At 38.5% G+C, this 18170-nt stretch overlaps 1 protein-coding gene across 1 annotated transcript in view; it reads left to right on the top strand.

Moving 5' to 3' along the window:
* The window catches only part of Lrriq3 (leucine rich repeats and IQ motif containing 3), a 93826-nt gene that overhangs the window by 50265 nt on the left and 25391 nt on the right, over positions 1–18170 (top strand). Inside the window, exon 5 of the mRNA XM_052178471.1 lies at positions 3275–3404. Coding sequence (XP_052034431.1) covers positions 3275–3404 — 130 coding nt within the window. The remainder of the gene's footprint in view (positions 1–3274; positions 3405–18170) is intronic.

The raw sequence follows: 18170 nt of genomic DNA, 5'->3' as shown, positions 1-18170 counted from the left end.
AACTGGAGGAGGAAGTGCAGAACATCAGCCTTCTGAGCTCAGAAGATACCATGGCATCATCACTGCTGGGGACAAATAAATGCACTTCACTCACTAAATCAGAGAAGATCACATGGAAATTTACAAAGACTGAGAGTCTGTTTCCTTGAGCTCACTTTATAGCCACGCGTGGCCTTGAAATTCTGATGCCCCCCTACTCCCAGACCCCCCACCCCCAACATCTCCCTACAGAATTACAGGCATGCTCACCACACCCAGCTGATAAAACAGATTTAACTACCAGTGCCTCTATTTCCTGGGTTGGAATGTGTGACAGAATAGTAAATATTTGGGGGAAGGGCAATGTCAATGTAGAACGGAAGCATGATGGGTTTTCCACCCCAAACTTTATCAGAAACTTAACTGACTTACTTTTTAGATGATGGTAGAACCATTTATCCAAACAGGGAATGAGTCCCAAGTGCTCTGGGGTAAAGATATGGCTTTAATCTATTGAGTAAAGCTATTTATGAGGCTTATCACACTAAAAGAGCACAGCTGATATCTGTTCTGAGTATTACATGATGGCACGAATCTGTAAAGTGCATAGAACAATGGTGGATTATAAGTACTATGTAAGTTTTCCATAACCTAAAAAAGTCATAACTCAGGGGTATCTGAAGATGAATGCACAGACCTTCAGAATACAGTGTTTCTTATCAGAGAAGGCATAATATTCTGACAATTGATAATACATGCTTAGACATGCATGATGGCACAGTAGGTTTAAAAAAAGTAAAAGATGCTGGCCAGTGAGCATGACAACTTGAGTTTGATTCCTGTGACCAATGTGGTGGAAGAGAAAACCAACTCTCTCCATCTGTAACTTTCACATGTGTACCATAGTGTATGTGTACACACACATACACACACAAACACACACACACACACACACATACCCCCCACATGCACGCAAACAAATAATTAATGTAACAATTTTTATAAAACACTACTTCTTCAATAAATAAATGTAATAGTTTTACAAACCACAGTATTTCTTCACATATTAATGATCTACTAATATGGTTTTGTTGTTGTTGTTGTTGTTTTTACCAGTATGCCAGTTTTGTTCTAGCCATGCCTCTCACCCCATCCCTGGACATTTCCTCTGCCTCCAGTCCTCATATATTCCTCTGAATAAGTAGAAAGCCAATGAGATCTTAATGGAAGTTTCTAAAACAACCTTTGTGGATATTAATTTAGAAACACTATCTGTACCTTCTCATCATTTTGTGACCTCCAATTTTGTGAGACCATATGTGTCTCATATGTGGATACCATATTCCAGAATGGAAGCCATGCAGATAGAGTGATATCAATGAAAGGGCTTTTTTCCTCATTCTGGGTTCTAGGTGGCCTGCTGAAATCTCTAGCTGACCTGCATAATCTGTGAAGAGAAGCTTAATGCAGTGTTGTCAGCACCTCACTAGTTAGGACAGTCTACACCTCCTCCCCAGGAAGCTCCTTTCTTATCAGTGCTCCACTGTGCTCCCACACATACTAGAAAGGCTTGTATTTATTCTGGCCCCCTTCCAAGGTCCTTTCTTATATTACAGTCTATTTTCCTATCTGTGGCACATTAGGTAAAGTGTTGCTGTGTCCATCCCTCTCTTTCACTGAAACTTCCTCAGGCTTTCTGACAGAACATCTTGCATCTGTTGTTTATGCGTAGGGCCTCGTTTTTCCACTGCCTTTATAGAATTACCCCAGGGTATCACTGACTGTTTCCACCATGGATTGTTATCACTGACTGTTCCTACCACTGACTGTTGCTACCACTGACTATTTCTATCACTGGCTTCCTATCACTGACTAGTCATACCACAAACTGTTCCTACCACTGACTATGCCTGTCACTGAATGTATATATCAGTAACAAGTCTTACCACTGACTGTTCCTATCCCTGACTATTCCTAGTACTGACTGTTCCTACTACTAACTAGTGTTGCTATCACTGACTGTTCCAACCACTGACTGTTCCTCTCATTGGCTGTTCCTAACACTGACTGTTGATTTAACTAACTCTTTCTACCACTGAGTGTTCCTATCACCGACTGTTGCTATCACTCACTATTCCTACAATTGACTGTTGCTATCACTGGTTGTTCCTACCATTGACTATTGCCATCACTGACTATTCTGATCACTGACTGTATATACCACTGACTTTTCCTATAACTGACTGTTCCTACCTCAGTCTGTCCTTACCAATGACTCTTCCTTTCACTGAGTGTTCTTGGACTGACTTTTCTGTTACTGTTACTATCACTGTTTTTAGCACTGGCTGTCTAGCACTGACTGTTGCTATCACTGACTGTTCTTACCACTGACTATTGCTATCACTGACTGTTTCTGTCACTGTCTCTTGCTGTCACTGACTGTTCTTATCACTAACTCTTTCTACTACTCACTGTTTCTACCAAGGACTGTTTTTATCACTAACTTTTCCTAGCACTGACTTTTCCTATCACTGACTGTTCCTACCACTGACTGTTGCTATGACTGACTATTGCTATCATTGACTGTTCCAACCATTGATTGGTCCTACCACTGATTGTACCTATCACCCACTGTTGCTATCACTGACTATTCCCAGCACTGACTGTTCCTATCACTGACTGTTCCTACCACCGACTTTTCCCCTCACTGACTGTTGCTATCATTGACTTTTCTTATCAGGCTGCTTAACAAAGCAATAAACAATGGAGCTTTTAAAGTCTTTCTTAATGTTAGTTTTCTTACAGAGTTTTAAAAATAAAACTCATAGTACTGTACTACACATGAGAAAACTCCATGAAACCCTGAAACATTTGTTATCACTGATTTGGTTAGTTTTTATTATCAACTTGATATGATTTAGAATCAGCTTGGATTTTCGTGGAGATTTTAAAGATCAGCTTGGCCTGTGGGTATGTGTGTTTGGGTTATCTTGAGTAGCTGAAGTAGGAAGACAAATCCACCATAGGTAGTGCCATTCCACAGGAAGTGGATTCTGAGCTGTAGTACAAATGGAGAAAGTTAACCCAGCATGTCATTTATGCATTAATTCCATGCAGTTTGCCTTTGACTATAACTAGTGGCTTCAAGTGCCTACTGCCTTGACTCCCTGCAAGTGGTGGACTGTAACCTGGCATTGAGAGGCAAACTATGTCTTATATTCCTTTTCATTTGTCAAAGTGTTTCATCACAGCAACAAGAAACAAGACCCACCAATGCCTTTATTTGTCTTCACAGATGAGATATTCTCCTGCTGACATTAAATATTCTACTGAATACAGAAAACACATTTCCTGTCTTTCATATGAATTGAAAACAAAATATATTGATGGAAAATCAAAAAAACCAAGACATCACATTCATAAAGGTTGGTATGCTTTGATGTGAGTGAAAAAAACAAAAGCAACAACAAATCAAGCACACTGATTTGGAATTATAAATACTGGACTCTAAAACACACATTGAGGTTTGAGCAGTTTTCCACTGTATTATCTCAGTAATTCTCCTCCTTTACAATATTTCATTAAAACATATTCATAGTAAATATATGCTGGATATTTAGAATTATAGCCTTTACAATATTATCGTGGTGATACTTCCAGCAGTTTGATTACTATATAAGATTGTTTTAGCCAACCCATTGTTTGTGTTTGCATATTGTGTGGGTTATTCTAGAAAGTCTTTTATTTTTTTTCATAATTTTTGTTTTGACAATTTTTTATTGCTTTATTTATTTACATTCCAAATGTTGCCACCCCTCCTTTGTGGTCTCCACTCCCAGAATTCTTCACCACATATCCCCCCTTTGCCTCTGAGAAGATGCTGTCCCTGTCATTACCCTTCCCTGGAGCATCAAGTCTCTACAAGATTAGGTACATCCTCTGCTACTAAGTTTAGCCAAGGCAGTCCTCTGCTACATAGGTGCCAGCGACTAAAGACCAGCCCATGTATGCTTTTTGGTTGGTGGCTTAGTCTCTGGGATCTCCTGGGGGTCTAGATTACACTGTCAGTATGCATATGGGGTGGTCATCCCCTTCAGATCCTTCATTTCCCCTAATTCAACCATAGGGGTCCCTGACCTCAATTCAGTGGTTGGCTGTATCTCCTTCTGTTTCAAACAGCTGCTGGTAGAAACTCTCAGGACAAGCATATTATGCTCCTGTCTACAATGACAACATAGCATCAGTAATACTGTAAGGGTCTGGTGCCCACACATGGTATGGATCCCAAGTTGGACTGGTCACTGGATAGCCTTTCCTTCAGTCTTTGCTCCATTTTTGTCCCTGTATTTCTTTTAGATAGGAACAACTGTGGGTCAAAAATTTGAAGGGTTCTGTCTATATACTGGGTGTCATCTCTTCAGGTTCTATCTCCCCACTGTTGGGCATTTCTTCTAAGGTTATCCCCCATTGAGTCCTGGGAGCCTCTCACATCCCAGGTCTCTAGGACATGCTAAAGGTTCCTGAGACCCCACCCCTAGCAGCTGCATATTTTCATTCATTCTCTTGGCCATCTGAGGTTCTCTTCTGTCTCCCCCATACCTGATCCTGGCTCTTTTTTCCCAAACTTTCCCCTCTCCTACCCAGATTCCTCCCTCCTTCTGCTCCCATGATTATTTTGTTCCCCCTTCTAAGTGGGATCAAAACATCCTCACTTGAGCCTTCCTTCTTTTTAAACTTCTTATAGTCTATGGGTGGTATCGTGTGTTTTCTGTACTTTTTGGCTAATATCCATTTATCAGTGAATATATACCATGCATGTTCTTTAGGATCTGTGTTATCACACTTAGGATGATACTTTCTTGTTCTGTTGATTTACCTGCATAATTCATGATGTCCTCATTTTTAATAGCTGAATAGTATTCTGTTGTGTAAATGAACCATATTTTCTGTATCCAGTCATTGACTGAGGGGCATCTGCATTGTTTCCAGTTTCTGGCTATTGGAAATAAGGCTGCTTAAAACAGTGAAGAAAGTGTCTTTGTCATATAGTAGAGCACACTTTGTGTATATGGCCAGGAGCAGTATAGGTGAATCTTCAGGTGGAACTATTTCCAAATATCTGAGGAATTGCTAGATTGGTTTCCAGAGTAGTTGTACCAGTTTGCAATCCCACAAGCAATAGAGATGTGTTCTTTCTCCTCAACCTAGCCAGCATGTGCTGACACTTGTGTTTTTTTTATCTTAGCCATTCTGAGTGGTTTAAGGTGGAATCTCAGGGTAGTTTTGATTTGCATTTCTCTGACAACTAAGGATATTGAACATTTTTTTATGTGCTTCTTGGCCACTCAAGATTCCTCTGTTGGGAATTCTCTATTTCGCTCTGTACCTTATTTTTAAATTGGGTTATTTTGTTTTTTGGAATCTAATTTTTTTGAGTTCTCTATATATTTTGTATATTAGCCCTCTATCTGAGGAATTGCCAGATTAGTTTCCAGAGTAGTTGTACCAGTTTGCAATCCCACAAGCAATAGAGGCGTGTTCTTTCTCCTCATCCTAGCCAGCATGTGCTGACACTTGCTGGTGTAGGTTTAGTGAAGATCTTTTCCCAATCTGTATGTTGCCATTTTGTCCTGTTGACAGTGTCCTTTACTTTACAGAAGCTTTTCAGTTTCATGAGGTTCCATTTGTTAATTGTTGATCTCAGATCCTGAGTCATTGGTGCTTTAATGCTATTTCCCATCTTCTCTTCTACTAGATTCAGTGTATCTGGTTTTATGTTGAGGTCCTTGATCCACTTGGACTTGAGCTTTGTGCAAGGTGCTAAATATGGCTCAATTTGCATTGCTCTGCATGAAGACCTCCAGTTAGACCAGCATCATTTGTTTAACATGCTTTATTTTATTCAGTGTATGGTTTTTATTCTTTATCAACTATCACCTAGTCATTGGTATATGGGTTTATTTCTGTATCTTCAATTCTATTCCATTGATTAATGTGTCAGTCTCTGTACTAATATCCTGTGGTCTTTTCTTTTCTTCGATATATTTTTTATTTACATTTCAAATGATTTCCCCTTTTCTGGTCCTCCACTCCCCGAAAGTCCCATCAGCCCCCTTCCCTGCCCCTGTTCTCCCACCTACCCCTTCCTACTTCCCTGTTCTGGTTTTGCCTTATACTGCTACATTGAGTCTTTCCAGAACCAGGAGCCACTACTCCATTCTTCTTGTACCTCATTTGATGTGTGGATTATGTTTTGGGTATTCCAGTTTTCCAGGCTAATATCTACTTATTAGTGAGTGCATACCATGATTGATCTTTTGAGTCTGGGTTACCTCACTTAGTATGATGTTTTCCAGCTCCATCCATTTGTCTAAGAATTTGATGAATTCATTGTTTCTAATGGCTGAATAGTACTCCATTGTGTATATATATACCACATTTTTTTGCATCCATTCTTCCGTTGAGGATACCTGGGTTCTTTCCAGCTTCTGGCTATTATAAATAGGGCTGCTATGAACATAGTGGAGCATATATCCTTATTACATGCTGGGGAATCCTCTGGGTATATGCCCAGGAGTGGTATAGCAGGATCTTTTAGAAGTGACATGCCCAGTTTTCTAAGGAACCGCCAGACTGATTTCCAGAGTGGTTGTACCAATTTGCAACCCCACCAGCAGTGGAGAAGTGTTCCTCTTTCTCCACATCCTCGCCCACACCTGCTGTCTCCCTAGTTTTTAATCTTAGCCATTCTGACTGGTGTAAAGTGAAATCTCAGGGTTGTTTTGATTTGCATTTCCCTGATGACTAGTGAAGTTATCCTGTGCTTTTACTTACTATTGTTCTGTAGTACAGCTTGAGGTCAGGGATGGTGATTCCTCCAGATGTTCTTTTATTGTTGAGAATTGTTTTTGCTATCCTGAATTTTTGTTTTTCCATATCAAGTTGAGAATTGCTATTTCTATATCTGTGGAGAATTTTGTTGGTATTTTAATGGGGATTGCATGAAATGTGTAGATTACTTTTGGCAAGATGGCCATTTTTACTATGTTAATCCTTCTGATCTATGAGCATTTCCATCTTTTTCTTGAATGTGCATTCCAAATTGTTTCTAGAAACATTTGTACTTGAATCTTACCCTTATACTCTGGCAAAATGGCCCAGCTGATAAAGAGCTCTTTGCATTTTCCATTTTCTTTGACTGTTGAGTCAATGCTTTCTATTGTATCTTCTACACCTGAGATTCTCTTCCATCTCTTGTATTCTGTTGGTGATGCTTGCATCTGTGGCTTCTGATCTATTTCCTAGACTTTTCATCTTAGTGTTGCTTCTATTTGTGAATTCTTATTGTTTCTATTTTCATTTTTAGGTCTTATACTATTTTGTTCAATTCCACCATCTGTTTGATTGTATTTTCCTGTATTTCTTTAAGGGACTCATTTGTATCCTCATTAAGGGCTTCTACCTGTTTGCCTGTATTTTCTTGTATTTCTTTAAGGGTGTTATTTATATCCTCCTTAAAGACTTCTATCATCTTCATGAGATGGAATTTTAGGTCAGAGTATTGTTCTTCTGGTCTGTTACAATATCCAGGGCTTTCTGTGATAGGAGAATTAGTTTCTGATGGTACCAAATTAAATTGGCTTCTGTTATTGATGTTCTTGTGCTTGCCTTTTGACATATTGTTATCTCTGGTGTTAACTGCCCTGTGTGTCTCAGACTGGAACAGACCTCCTTTGAGACCTAGGTTGGGGCAGACCTTCTAGTCATATTGTGGAGTTTGGGGGTCAGGCATGCCACTTTGCTAAGGGTTCAGCTGGAGGTACAGAGTGGAAGGGGTTGTTTTGACAATTTTTAATTCAGTAGCAAGTTTAGTTTCCCTTAGTTCGTAAGCTTTCTGTTGTTTCTGATGTTCAGCTTTAATTCATTTCAGCCCCATAGGATTCAGGGTTTATTTCAGTTTTCTTATATGTGTTGAGACTTGCTTTGTGTCTGAGTACCTCTTCAATTTTAGAAAACAATCCATGAGGTGCTGAGCTGAAAGTGTATTCTTTTGTTTTTGGTGAAACATTCTGTAAATATTTGTAAGGTCCATCTGCTTTATAATGTCCAGCAAGTTAATAATGCTGTATTTGTCCACATTTCATTGAAATGTTGCAAATAATGCCTACACACATCACATTGAAGTATGTTCTTTTGGAAAACATGTGTTTGAGGATTAATTTTGAGTGTCAGTACTATTACAACTGTAATGCAGCAGAAGACAGGCCATTGGATTTTTTAAATCAGATTATTTGAAGTGGGAAGATAACCTTCTGGAATGAATCTTCAGGTTTTTTCCCCCTAGATATCTTTATTCTGACTGACAAGTTTACTTCCACTGTGCTGCAATGTGTTTAATTTTTATTAGTACTTGCCCCCTTCATGATTCCAATGTAGATTCAAGACCAACAGTTCCCCAGGATTCTTCAGGTCTTCAATGCTAAACTGGTACTGCTGAGGCAACTAACCTGATGGACTGAGGAACTACTTAGTACTATGTTTTCTGCCTTCCCAATACGAGATGATTATTGCTGGTCTACACAGACAATAAGACAACCTAATTACTCCCCTTTTAATTTATATTCATTCTATAAAGTTCTCTTCCTCTCTAAAATGCTGACAAACATAATATGTGTGGTTCTTGGAAAGCAGTTTACGTCTTACATTGGTATATTACCTAAAGAAATATACACACATATGTAATATGTAATATGTAGTATAATATATAATATAATATATAACATATAACATAACATATAACATAATATATAATATATAATACACAATACATAATATATAATACATAATATATAATATAATTAATACATAAGACCTAAGATATAACATATAATATATAATATATAATATAATATATAAATGAGAACATATGCAGAGATACACTCACAGAGAGTGACATACAAAGATATATAATGTAAATATATGTACAAACTTTTTTCAGTTGAAAGAATTTCTAACATTTTAAGTAAATTAGGATTTCATTATATTATTTTGTGTGATGCGTTTGGTTTGTGTGTGTATGTAAAGTACTGGGAATTGAATACAAGGCCTTGTTTCTTGTATTTACTCTACCACTGAGTTTTGTCTTCAACTCCTCCATCAGTTTGTGTACATAAATAATATGTATTCAGGTAAAGCCATTAGAGTATTGATCTCTTATTTTATGTTGAGATTTTTAAAAATTTTAAACAATTTTTAACTCTTTTATCTATTTTCCCTACAAAATACATATGTGCATAAATTTGATAAGAATAAATTTAACTCAGTAATTGCCTATTATTCATCTGGTAACTAAGCTAAAAACCCTGATGAAGAGAAGTTGCAATTAATATAAAGGGAGAAATGAAATAATTCTCAATCGTTGCCTTTTCTCTGTAGAATATCCAATTTAAGCTTATTCCCTAGTAGCTTACAAATAAATGACTCAGACTATAGTTATTTTATTTTGCTTTGAAAATTCCTTGGGTTATAATAGCTAATCAGTTCTTCTAACTGCTAGCCTGGCTACTTCCCCAATGGTGTACCCCAGATACTTGCTGTTCCTCCTGGCCATGCGCTCATAGTCCATCTCCCCTCATGGTGGCTGCCTCTTTCCTCTTGTTCTTCCTCTTCCTCTTCCTCTTCAAGTCTCCCTCCCCTAACCAGGTCACTCCAGACCCACCTACCTGTAATCCCTCCAGTAATGGGTTGTAGCTAAGTTTATTTAACCAATAGTGTTAAGTGAAGGAACAAGGTACGATGCTTGGGCAAACTGCCTGTTTTTATGGGAATACTGTAAAAATATGAAATGAGTACCTGCCTCCACACTCCTCTTGGTACTGTAATTAGGATGTGCTTTGTGTCATTTTATGTAAACCATTGCATAAAAACCATTGCATATACTGAATATACTAGTTAGTTCAATATATGTGAGACCCACGTGCCACTGAATTTTGTTGTAAATAGTATCCAATATGCTTGTATTTACAAAGTACTTAGGTACTAATGAATATCTGCAACTATATTTCTTACCTTATATTTATACTTTTAATACTTTTAATTTTAATATTTTCTAACCAAATTATTTTTCTCTTTGAAAATATGTCATAAGTAAAAATGTGCAAGTAATACTGTATTTCATTGTGGCTGATAAACATATTTCATATTTCATTCAAATTAGTTTTGTTCTAAACAATGCATTGTTTTCTATTAACAAGACTATGTTTGCTATTAGAAATTAGATGTTAGGACCATGCCTTGGTGCTGAAATGGCTCACCCAGCTGATCTTATAGAGCCTAAAGGGTCTGAAATGCCAGTACACTTCAATCCCTCATTAGAACTGGGGATGGATGTAACTTTTCATCATTCCTGAGCACTCACTGCTTGTCCTAGGCAATTGTAAAGAAGCCAAACCCTGGTAGAAAGCACCAGATGTTCTATAAATGCTATTTCTGAGAACATTTTCTATTCATAGTATAAGTTCATAGGGTTAATTGTTTGGAGGTCATCTTGACAAAGTCCCTGTGATCGCGGTAGTCCAGTCTCCCCTTATTTTCCTCCATTACCTCCTCTGTCTTCTTGCACATCTATTTAGATTCTGAAATGAAGGCTTTCATGATTTTTTTTCAGTTTTATGCCTCCCGCCTTTTCCCTCCAAATGCATCTATCCTACCTTCCTAATTTCAGCTTGCTTGTCTTCATATGATTTTAATAGTCCTATTTCCTTACTTGTTTGCTTGAACGATGAATACTAGGATCTAAAATAATATGAATTAAGCTACTTCAGGTGTACAAATAAAGTATATGTACACATAAAACTAAAGTTTTTCTTTGCAGTTTAACACTAAACCAATCAATGCTGTATTTTGTTTTTGCTTCTATTTCTGTTTTTTGTTTTTTGTTTTTGTTTTTGTTTTTTTTGTTTGTTTTTGTTTTTGGATTTGGTTTTTTCGAGACAGGGTTTCTCTGTGTAGCCCTGGCTGTTCTGGAACTCACTCTGTAGACCAGGCTGACCTCGAACTCAGAGATCCGCCTGCCTCTGCCTCCCAGAGTGCTGGGATTATAGGCGTGTGCCACTACCGCCCGGTCACTACTTCTGTATAATAATTCAGATTTCTTCATTATTACTGTTACTGGCAATAACAAAGAGGGATAGAATCACAGAGAAATAAAATTGGCTATATTTGGAATTATTTTGTAACTAAGCAACATTGTCACATAGCTCATATTGCCAACCTTCTGCAAAGTTAAATCTCTCCACTTGACTGTGAGCAAAAGTGAAGCTCATCACTTCAGAGTGAAAAACAATAATGGAGATAATTCTATTGGCTTCTTTGTAAAACTCAGAGGACATGTGTTCCACTTGTACAGCTGTGAAGGCCTCCTGACCCATGTGGGTTCTTAAATATAGATCATTGTACTGAACTATTTCAGTTTTGGGATTTGTCTGTGATAGGACTTGGGATGGATCCTTCTGGTAAATAGAGACATTAGTGTCACACACAGACTCTGAGATGCAGTCACATCTGTAGAGTCAGTTGATACAAATGAGTAAGCTGCTGCCTCTGGCTCGAAAGAGGGAGATCATGTGTTTTGAGTATCAAATATTTTCCTGTAATACATTAAATGCCAACTATTTTGAAGCTGCAAAGAAGAATTCAGAAAACTAAATTTATTTCTTGACTGTATTGGCCATTCACCATATGGAGAAAAGACCAGCATAGGAGAGCCTGTGACTTGCAATGTTCTATGAAATTAATAGAAGGAACACTGAAAGTGAATCTTTCCCTATCCTCAGGGTATAAAGGAAGAGTAAAGAAACAATCTTTCAGATCTACCACTATTTTATAAGATCCTCTAGGAATAGCCACTGGAGTTGGAAGCATAGGTTGTAAAGCTCCCATGGGTACCATGGTTTCATTAACCTTTCTTAGACCTTATAACAATCTCTGTTTACTGGATTTTTTCTTAATAACAAATATTGGAGTATTCCATGGTGACTGAGATTCTCTTAGATGCCATGCCTCTAGTTGCTCCTGCACAAGTGAAGAGGTGGCTTCTATATTTTCTTTAGATAAAGACCACTGATCAACTCACACTGGAATATTATTAAGCCATTGAATTTTATCAGCATGGGATGCAGGCAAGATAGTAGCCTTTATGGAAAATGCCCCAAACCTCTAGTGTCAGAGTGAGGCTTAGGACTTTCAAAAGCTTTTGATGCCTTGTCCTTCTTTTCTTAGCCCCCGACCAGGCAAAAATACTTGTTCTAGCATTTGATTAGCCATTACCTCATTAGGACTACATATTATAAGACCCATCTGTGACAAGAGGTCTCTTCCCCAGAGGGTAATAGGTAAATGGTATAATATAAGACTGGATTTGTCCTTAATTGCCCTCCTTATCACTCCAGGTTTGAAGTTTAGTGCTTTGCTTTGGGTTATTGACATTACCAATCTTTCCCTATCCCTTCCCCCTTTCTGTTGGAGGTGAGTGAGCATATCTGACAAGGGCCAAGTTGAAGGCCAGTCTTGTCCTCTAATGATTGTCATATCAGCTCCAGATCTATTAATCCTTCAAAGCGTTTCCCCTCAATTGTTTAAGGTTAGATCTCTTACTAGTAATAGATTGAACCCAATACACATCAGAGGAATCAAAGCCACTCTCTCCTCTCTCACTCTTCATGAATCGGGAAGGTAGCAGATGCAAAGGATAAGATAAGTTGAGCAATTCTTTGGTTAGTAGGTACAGTTATAATACCATGAGGAGAAGCAGCCATAATTTTAATTTCTCCCACATAATCATTATTTATGACACCTGGATAAATCCATAGTCCTTTTACAATGGTACGGCTGTATGTTGCTCACTGTGCAGTATACCATCTTTGTTAGTTTTCTGCGGCGTTCTGCCAAGACAGCATCACTTAGATGATTGCCCCATGTCTAGCCACAGTTCAGCGTGCCAATCTGTAGCTGCTCACAGCTACATCGAAGTGGTTACCTGGAGAGGGAGCCGGGGATGGATTGGAAGACAGGAGGAGAGAGAATTGAGACCAAGACAAAGTTATTGCTGATCAAAGCCAGAATTTTAATGGCTGACTTGGAATTTAAAGATGGGGGAAAACCCTTCCCCCAAAATTCCAGGGTCTGTTCAGGAGAAGCAGTTTGGCTGCTCAGCATGTGTTGGGTCCACTGTTCCTTGGGTCAGCAGCTTAATGCAGGAAGCTACAGATCTGGAAGAACAATAGACTTGTTCAAAAGCTCCACCCTAGGTGGGAGGCTGTGGCTAGCACCCAGGTCTGAATTTCCTGCTCAAAGGCTGGAGGAAGGGCACAGAGTGTGAGGATGGAGGAATCTTATGTGCTGGAGAAAGCTATTTCCTAGTGCTCAAGTGTTAAAGAGTTGTCTAGTAAATCTTCTACACCAAGAGCACTTGAAAATAGTGGCAAGGATAAGAATTTAAATTGAGTGTGCAAACTTTTGGCCTACTGTTCTGGGATAAACTCTTAGTAATTTCTTTACAATTCCTAGAGTTTTTAGAAGGCAGTAAGATGATGATGAAGAACATAGACTTCGGAGACTCTAAAAGCCAGAAGATCTTGGACAGATGTCATACAGACCATAAGAGAATACAAATGCCATCATAAGCTGCCATACCCATCAAAACTCTCAATCACCGTAGATGAAGAAACCGAGATATTATATGACAAAACCAAATTTAAACAATATCTTTCTACTAATCCAGCCCTACAGAGGATAATAGAAAGAAAACTCCAACACAAAGAGGGTACCTACACTCAAGGAAAACCAAGAAATTAATCATCTCACAACAATCCCAAAAGAAGAGAATCCCACAAACATACTACCACCACGAAGTACAGGTGTTCTACCAGGGAAAGCTGAGGCTACAGCTGCTAAGAGATTTACCAAGAAGAGAAGAAATGTAGCGATGGATTGAATCATGTTGAGAGCAGTCAGCATCAAATATTTATTCCAAGTCCACACAAAGGTCCCCATGAAGGAATGACCCCAGTAATTCTGAAATATACTATACTCAACTAACCTTGCCCTTTTCAACTGATGTGAATTAGTTAGCCAAAATACATAGAATTAGCCAACCTACATAGAAAAGGCATTGCTGAGTATGTAGCCTAGAGGAATGTAATGTAGTTGTAAATAAACATGGAGGAAGAAGGCAGAGTAACGCATCATTAGAGTGAAGAGATGAAGGGAGGTAGATATGAACCAACACCAACAGAGCCTTTAGTGGTAAAGCTAACTTAGTAAGCTCCAATTGCATAGCTTTTCCTCTTTAACATTTTCTAAAGTTATTACATAAAGTTGTAATTATAAAAATGCATAGGGTGGTTTCTAACTTGTTCAAACATATATAAAGCTGTACATGATGTTTGTAATTGCAGGAAAGTGGGTAATGAAGTTATACATACTAGAATAATGTAATAAGCATGGGTATGAGATTGACTGGGGCAACATTTATTACATTTTATCATAGCATGACAAATACATAGCACATAATTTAGAAACCACTGGAGGTCTTGAAATAGTGCTATAAAATATGTAAACCAAAGGCAATAAGGGAGGAAAATAGGGAAAAAGAATATGAGACATAAAAGAAAGGAAATGTATATTGAAATAAAATTAAACATGAATTGATAGCCTGAAAAGGCAAAGATGTCCAGATTGGATACCAGTATTCCATGCCTGTTTATGAAACCAGCCACACTTGAGTTTTAAAATTTCACATGCCATGTGACTATCCTGATAGAAATTCTATCCTGGAAGAAATTCTAAGTAAAAAGCAATCATTGTGGATCAAGTGACTATATTAGTAGTCTCCCAAACAAGTTGAAAAAAAGTGTTGCTGGGGATAAAGAGGCATAGTTACTGGTAGTCAAAGTTAACACTTTGGGAATATACAATGTATTCAGACAAGTATTCTAAAAGTATGTTCTCAAAATTGTGAAAAGGATTCATGAGGAAAACAAAGGGAGAAAAAGACAACATGATAATGATAACCCGGACTTTTACACATGGCCATGCCAGCACCTGCCAAGTGTCCATGGCAGTCTAGCCATGTGCTCAGTCCTGCCAAAAGCCTAACAATTAGTAAAATGTTTAGAAATAGAAGTATTTATTCTAAAATCCCTTTATAGAGTACAGCAAACTCCACATGCCCAAAGCATCTTGGATGTATAAAGAAAACTAAAGCAGGGCCCCTAGCAGAGGAATAAGGGCACTAATTCAACTCACAAAACCTCTGATCCAAAATGTGTCCTGCTTACAAGAAGTTCAGAAATGAAGATGGAACAGAAATGGAGGAAATGGCTAACCAATAACTGACCCAAGTTAAGACCCATCCCAGGGGCAAGAACCAATCCCTAACAATTAACGATGCTCTGCTCTGCTTCTAGACAGTATACCTGTCCTCCAAGAGTCTCCACCCAGCAGCTGATGGAAACAGATGTAGAGACCCACAGCCAAACATTAGATGGAGCTCAGGAAGACTTATGGAAGAGTTGCTGGAAGGATTGAGGGACCTGCAGAGGATAGGGACTTGACAGAAAAACCAACAGGGTCAACCAGCTTGGACCCTTGGGGGCTTCCAGAGACTGAACCATCAACCAAAAACCAAACAAGGTCTGGCCCTAGGTTCCCTACACATGTGTTAGATGTGCAGCTTGGTCTACATGCAGGTCCCCCAACAACTGGGGCAGCGGCCAACCTTGAAGGTATTGCCTTTTGGTGGATCCTGTGCCTCTAACCAGGCTGCCTTGTCTAGCCTCAGTGGGAGAGGATGTGCCTAGTCCTGCAGTGACTTGATGTGCCAGGGTCAGGTGATACCTATGGGAACCCCCCCCTTCTTAGAGTTGAAGGTGAGGGGTTGGGGAGGAGAGGCTATCTGAGGGGAGACTGGAAAGAAAAGGGGGCTGATATTGGGATGTAATGTGAATAAATAAATTATTAAGTAATTGAAAGAATAAAGAATTAGTACTTCAAATTTATACTCAACATGTCTATTAAACTGCTGTAAAGTGGATAGTGACCTCAGTGATGCATGTGTTGTGTGTGTGTGTGTGTGTGTATTTATGTGCTTATGTGTTTTGATGTGTGTTTATGAGCACCAAGACATAAAGGAAACACCTTTACATAAAAGTGCAACCCAGGTAGTGAATTCAAGTGTAACTTTCTCATACCAGAAACTAGCTCCCTCACTTCTAACCCAGGCTCCATTGTGTGTTGTGATAGTCCAGTAGTTAATTTTTATAATATCTCCAAAGCAAGATGAAGTAAAATCACATATATATCATTGGAAAGCATACAGAATATAAGCTTTGGGTGCTGCTCTATGGCTGTTACTAAGAGTAGCTAATTACAGTGATGGAAGTAGCTGTAAGCACCCTCTCTCCAGTGGGCTACCAAGTCCCAAAAGTTTAGTTAAATTTGAAATGAATGGAGAAAGTCCTTAAAATTTATATTGAAGTTATTTTTATTGCTTTAGTGTTCACTATTTCTTAATTATATATTTGAATATTGGGTTGGATTTGGGTTTAGAATATAATGGATAATATTTTTCACTGATAGAATACAGAAATACTTGCTCTCAGAGAGTTCTATAGAATGGGTAATTTTCAGAGACAGCTGAGAGGGCTCAACAGATGCCCTGACATTGGTGACTCAAAATCTTCTGGAACTCCAGGTCCAGGGAATTAAAGATGTCTGACCTCCTCTGACACCTTCACACTCATGGATACATACCCCTTCAGCATACACAGGGGTGAGGGTGGTATAAGTGGAGGGGAGGAGGAAGGGGAAGGGGGAGGGAAAGACGGTTCTGAACAGTTACTGAACAATTACTGAACAGTTTCTGAACAATTACTCTGAATAGGGTAAACTGGTATTCCGAGCTCACTTCCTATTCTGGTGCATACTGGTCCTAGCACAGCTCTTCTGTGAGGAGAGTGTAGCTTTCGGGAGCTTTAACTTTGGTGAACTTTGCCATTGTTCAGATAACCCATCTACACTACTGAGGGTACAAGTGTACCCAAAGTGTGGGTACAGGGAAGGAATAACAGAAACTCCACTATGTTGTAAGTCACAAAGCAGAAAGTGGCAGGTGTGGTCCAGTACCATTGATTGCATTTTCACACTTCACAGAACAGAAAGAAACTGCATACGTGATAGAAGTTGGTGTGCTTGGCTCCTTCACACTATCCCTTACTTATCCCATTCTTCATTCCCCGTATAGTAATGCTGTAAACTCTGCTCACTGTTTAAGGCCATGGCTCTGTGCTAAGTCAGGAGAGTTGTCCAACAGTGGCAACCACTCCACATCTATTTGTGAAGGGTCATGTCATAATTACATTTATTTGAAATATGATAAGACCAGTTGGCACATCACAGATGAATCATAAATCTGTGATACATTCAGAAGTAGTTGAGTTGCAAATGACACAGGCTTTTGTATTCCAGGGCTCCACTGACCCAAAAACTAGCAAGATGACGGAAAATTAGGCACAATAGCATCCAGTTGTTTGACTCTTACATACACAGGTATAGCTATAGCTGAAATACAACAGTTGACTTAGGAATGAGTTTTTGTAAATGCACTATTTCAAAGTAAATCCATGTGCAACACTTTCAGAAATAGTCTGTACAATCTCAGAAAGAATGGTTTGTTCTGCAGCCTCTGTTTGATGTTGTTAATAATAAGTACAGAAGTGTTGGTACCCAGAGGGTTTAATGTTTTCATTTCTGGGGTTGAGAGTGTCTCATTGAAGATTCCTCTCTGGTCTGAGGCTTGTATGGTCAGCTGGTCTCATGTTGTGGGCTGCTACCTTCTGACTTCACAGTTCAATGATAATTTACTATATAGAAATAATTTATATTGGCTAGAAGAGATCCTCTTATTGTAAGAAAACAACATTTTGAAATTGTATTAATAAAAAATTTAAATATACTTTGAGGAAATTAATTCAGTTGTGATTTTGAATTGGTAGAATGTTTGTGTACATGCACAAGTATGGACATGATATACTGTGAGAATGGCCACATATTACATATATTTAATGTAGTTTATCAAACATATATTTTCTGCAGGTTTTCCTTTTCCAACACTGTCACTGCCCTCCTATTTA

The sequence above is a fragment of the Apodemus sylvaticus genome, chromosome 4 (genome assembly GCF_947179515.1).
Source record: "Apodemus sylvaticus chromosome 4, mApoSyl1.1, whole genome shotgun sequence".
Lineage (NCBI taxonomy): Eukaryota > Metazoa > Chordata > Mammalia > Rodentia > Muridae > Apodemus > Apodemus sylvaticus.
The sequence above is the reverse complement of the archived record's forward strand: the minus strand, read 5'-3'. Positions and strand labels throughout refer to the sequence as shown.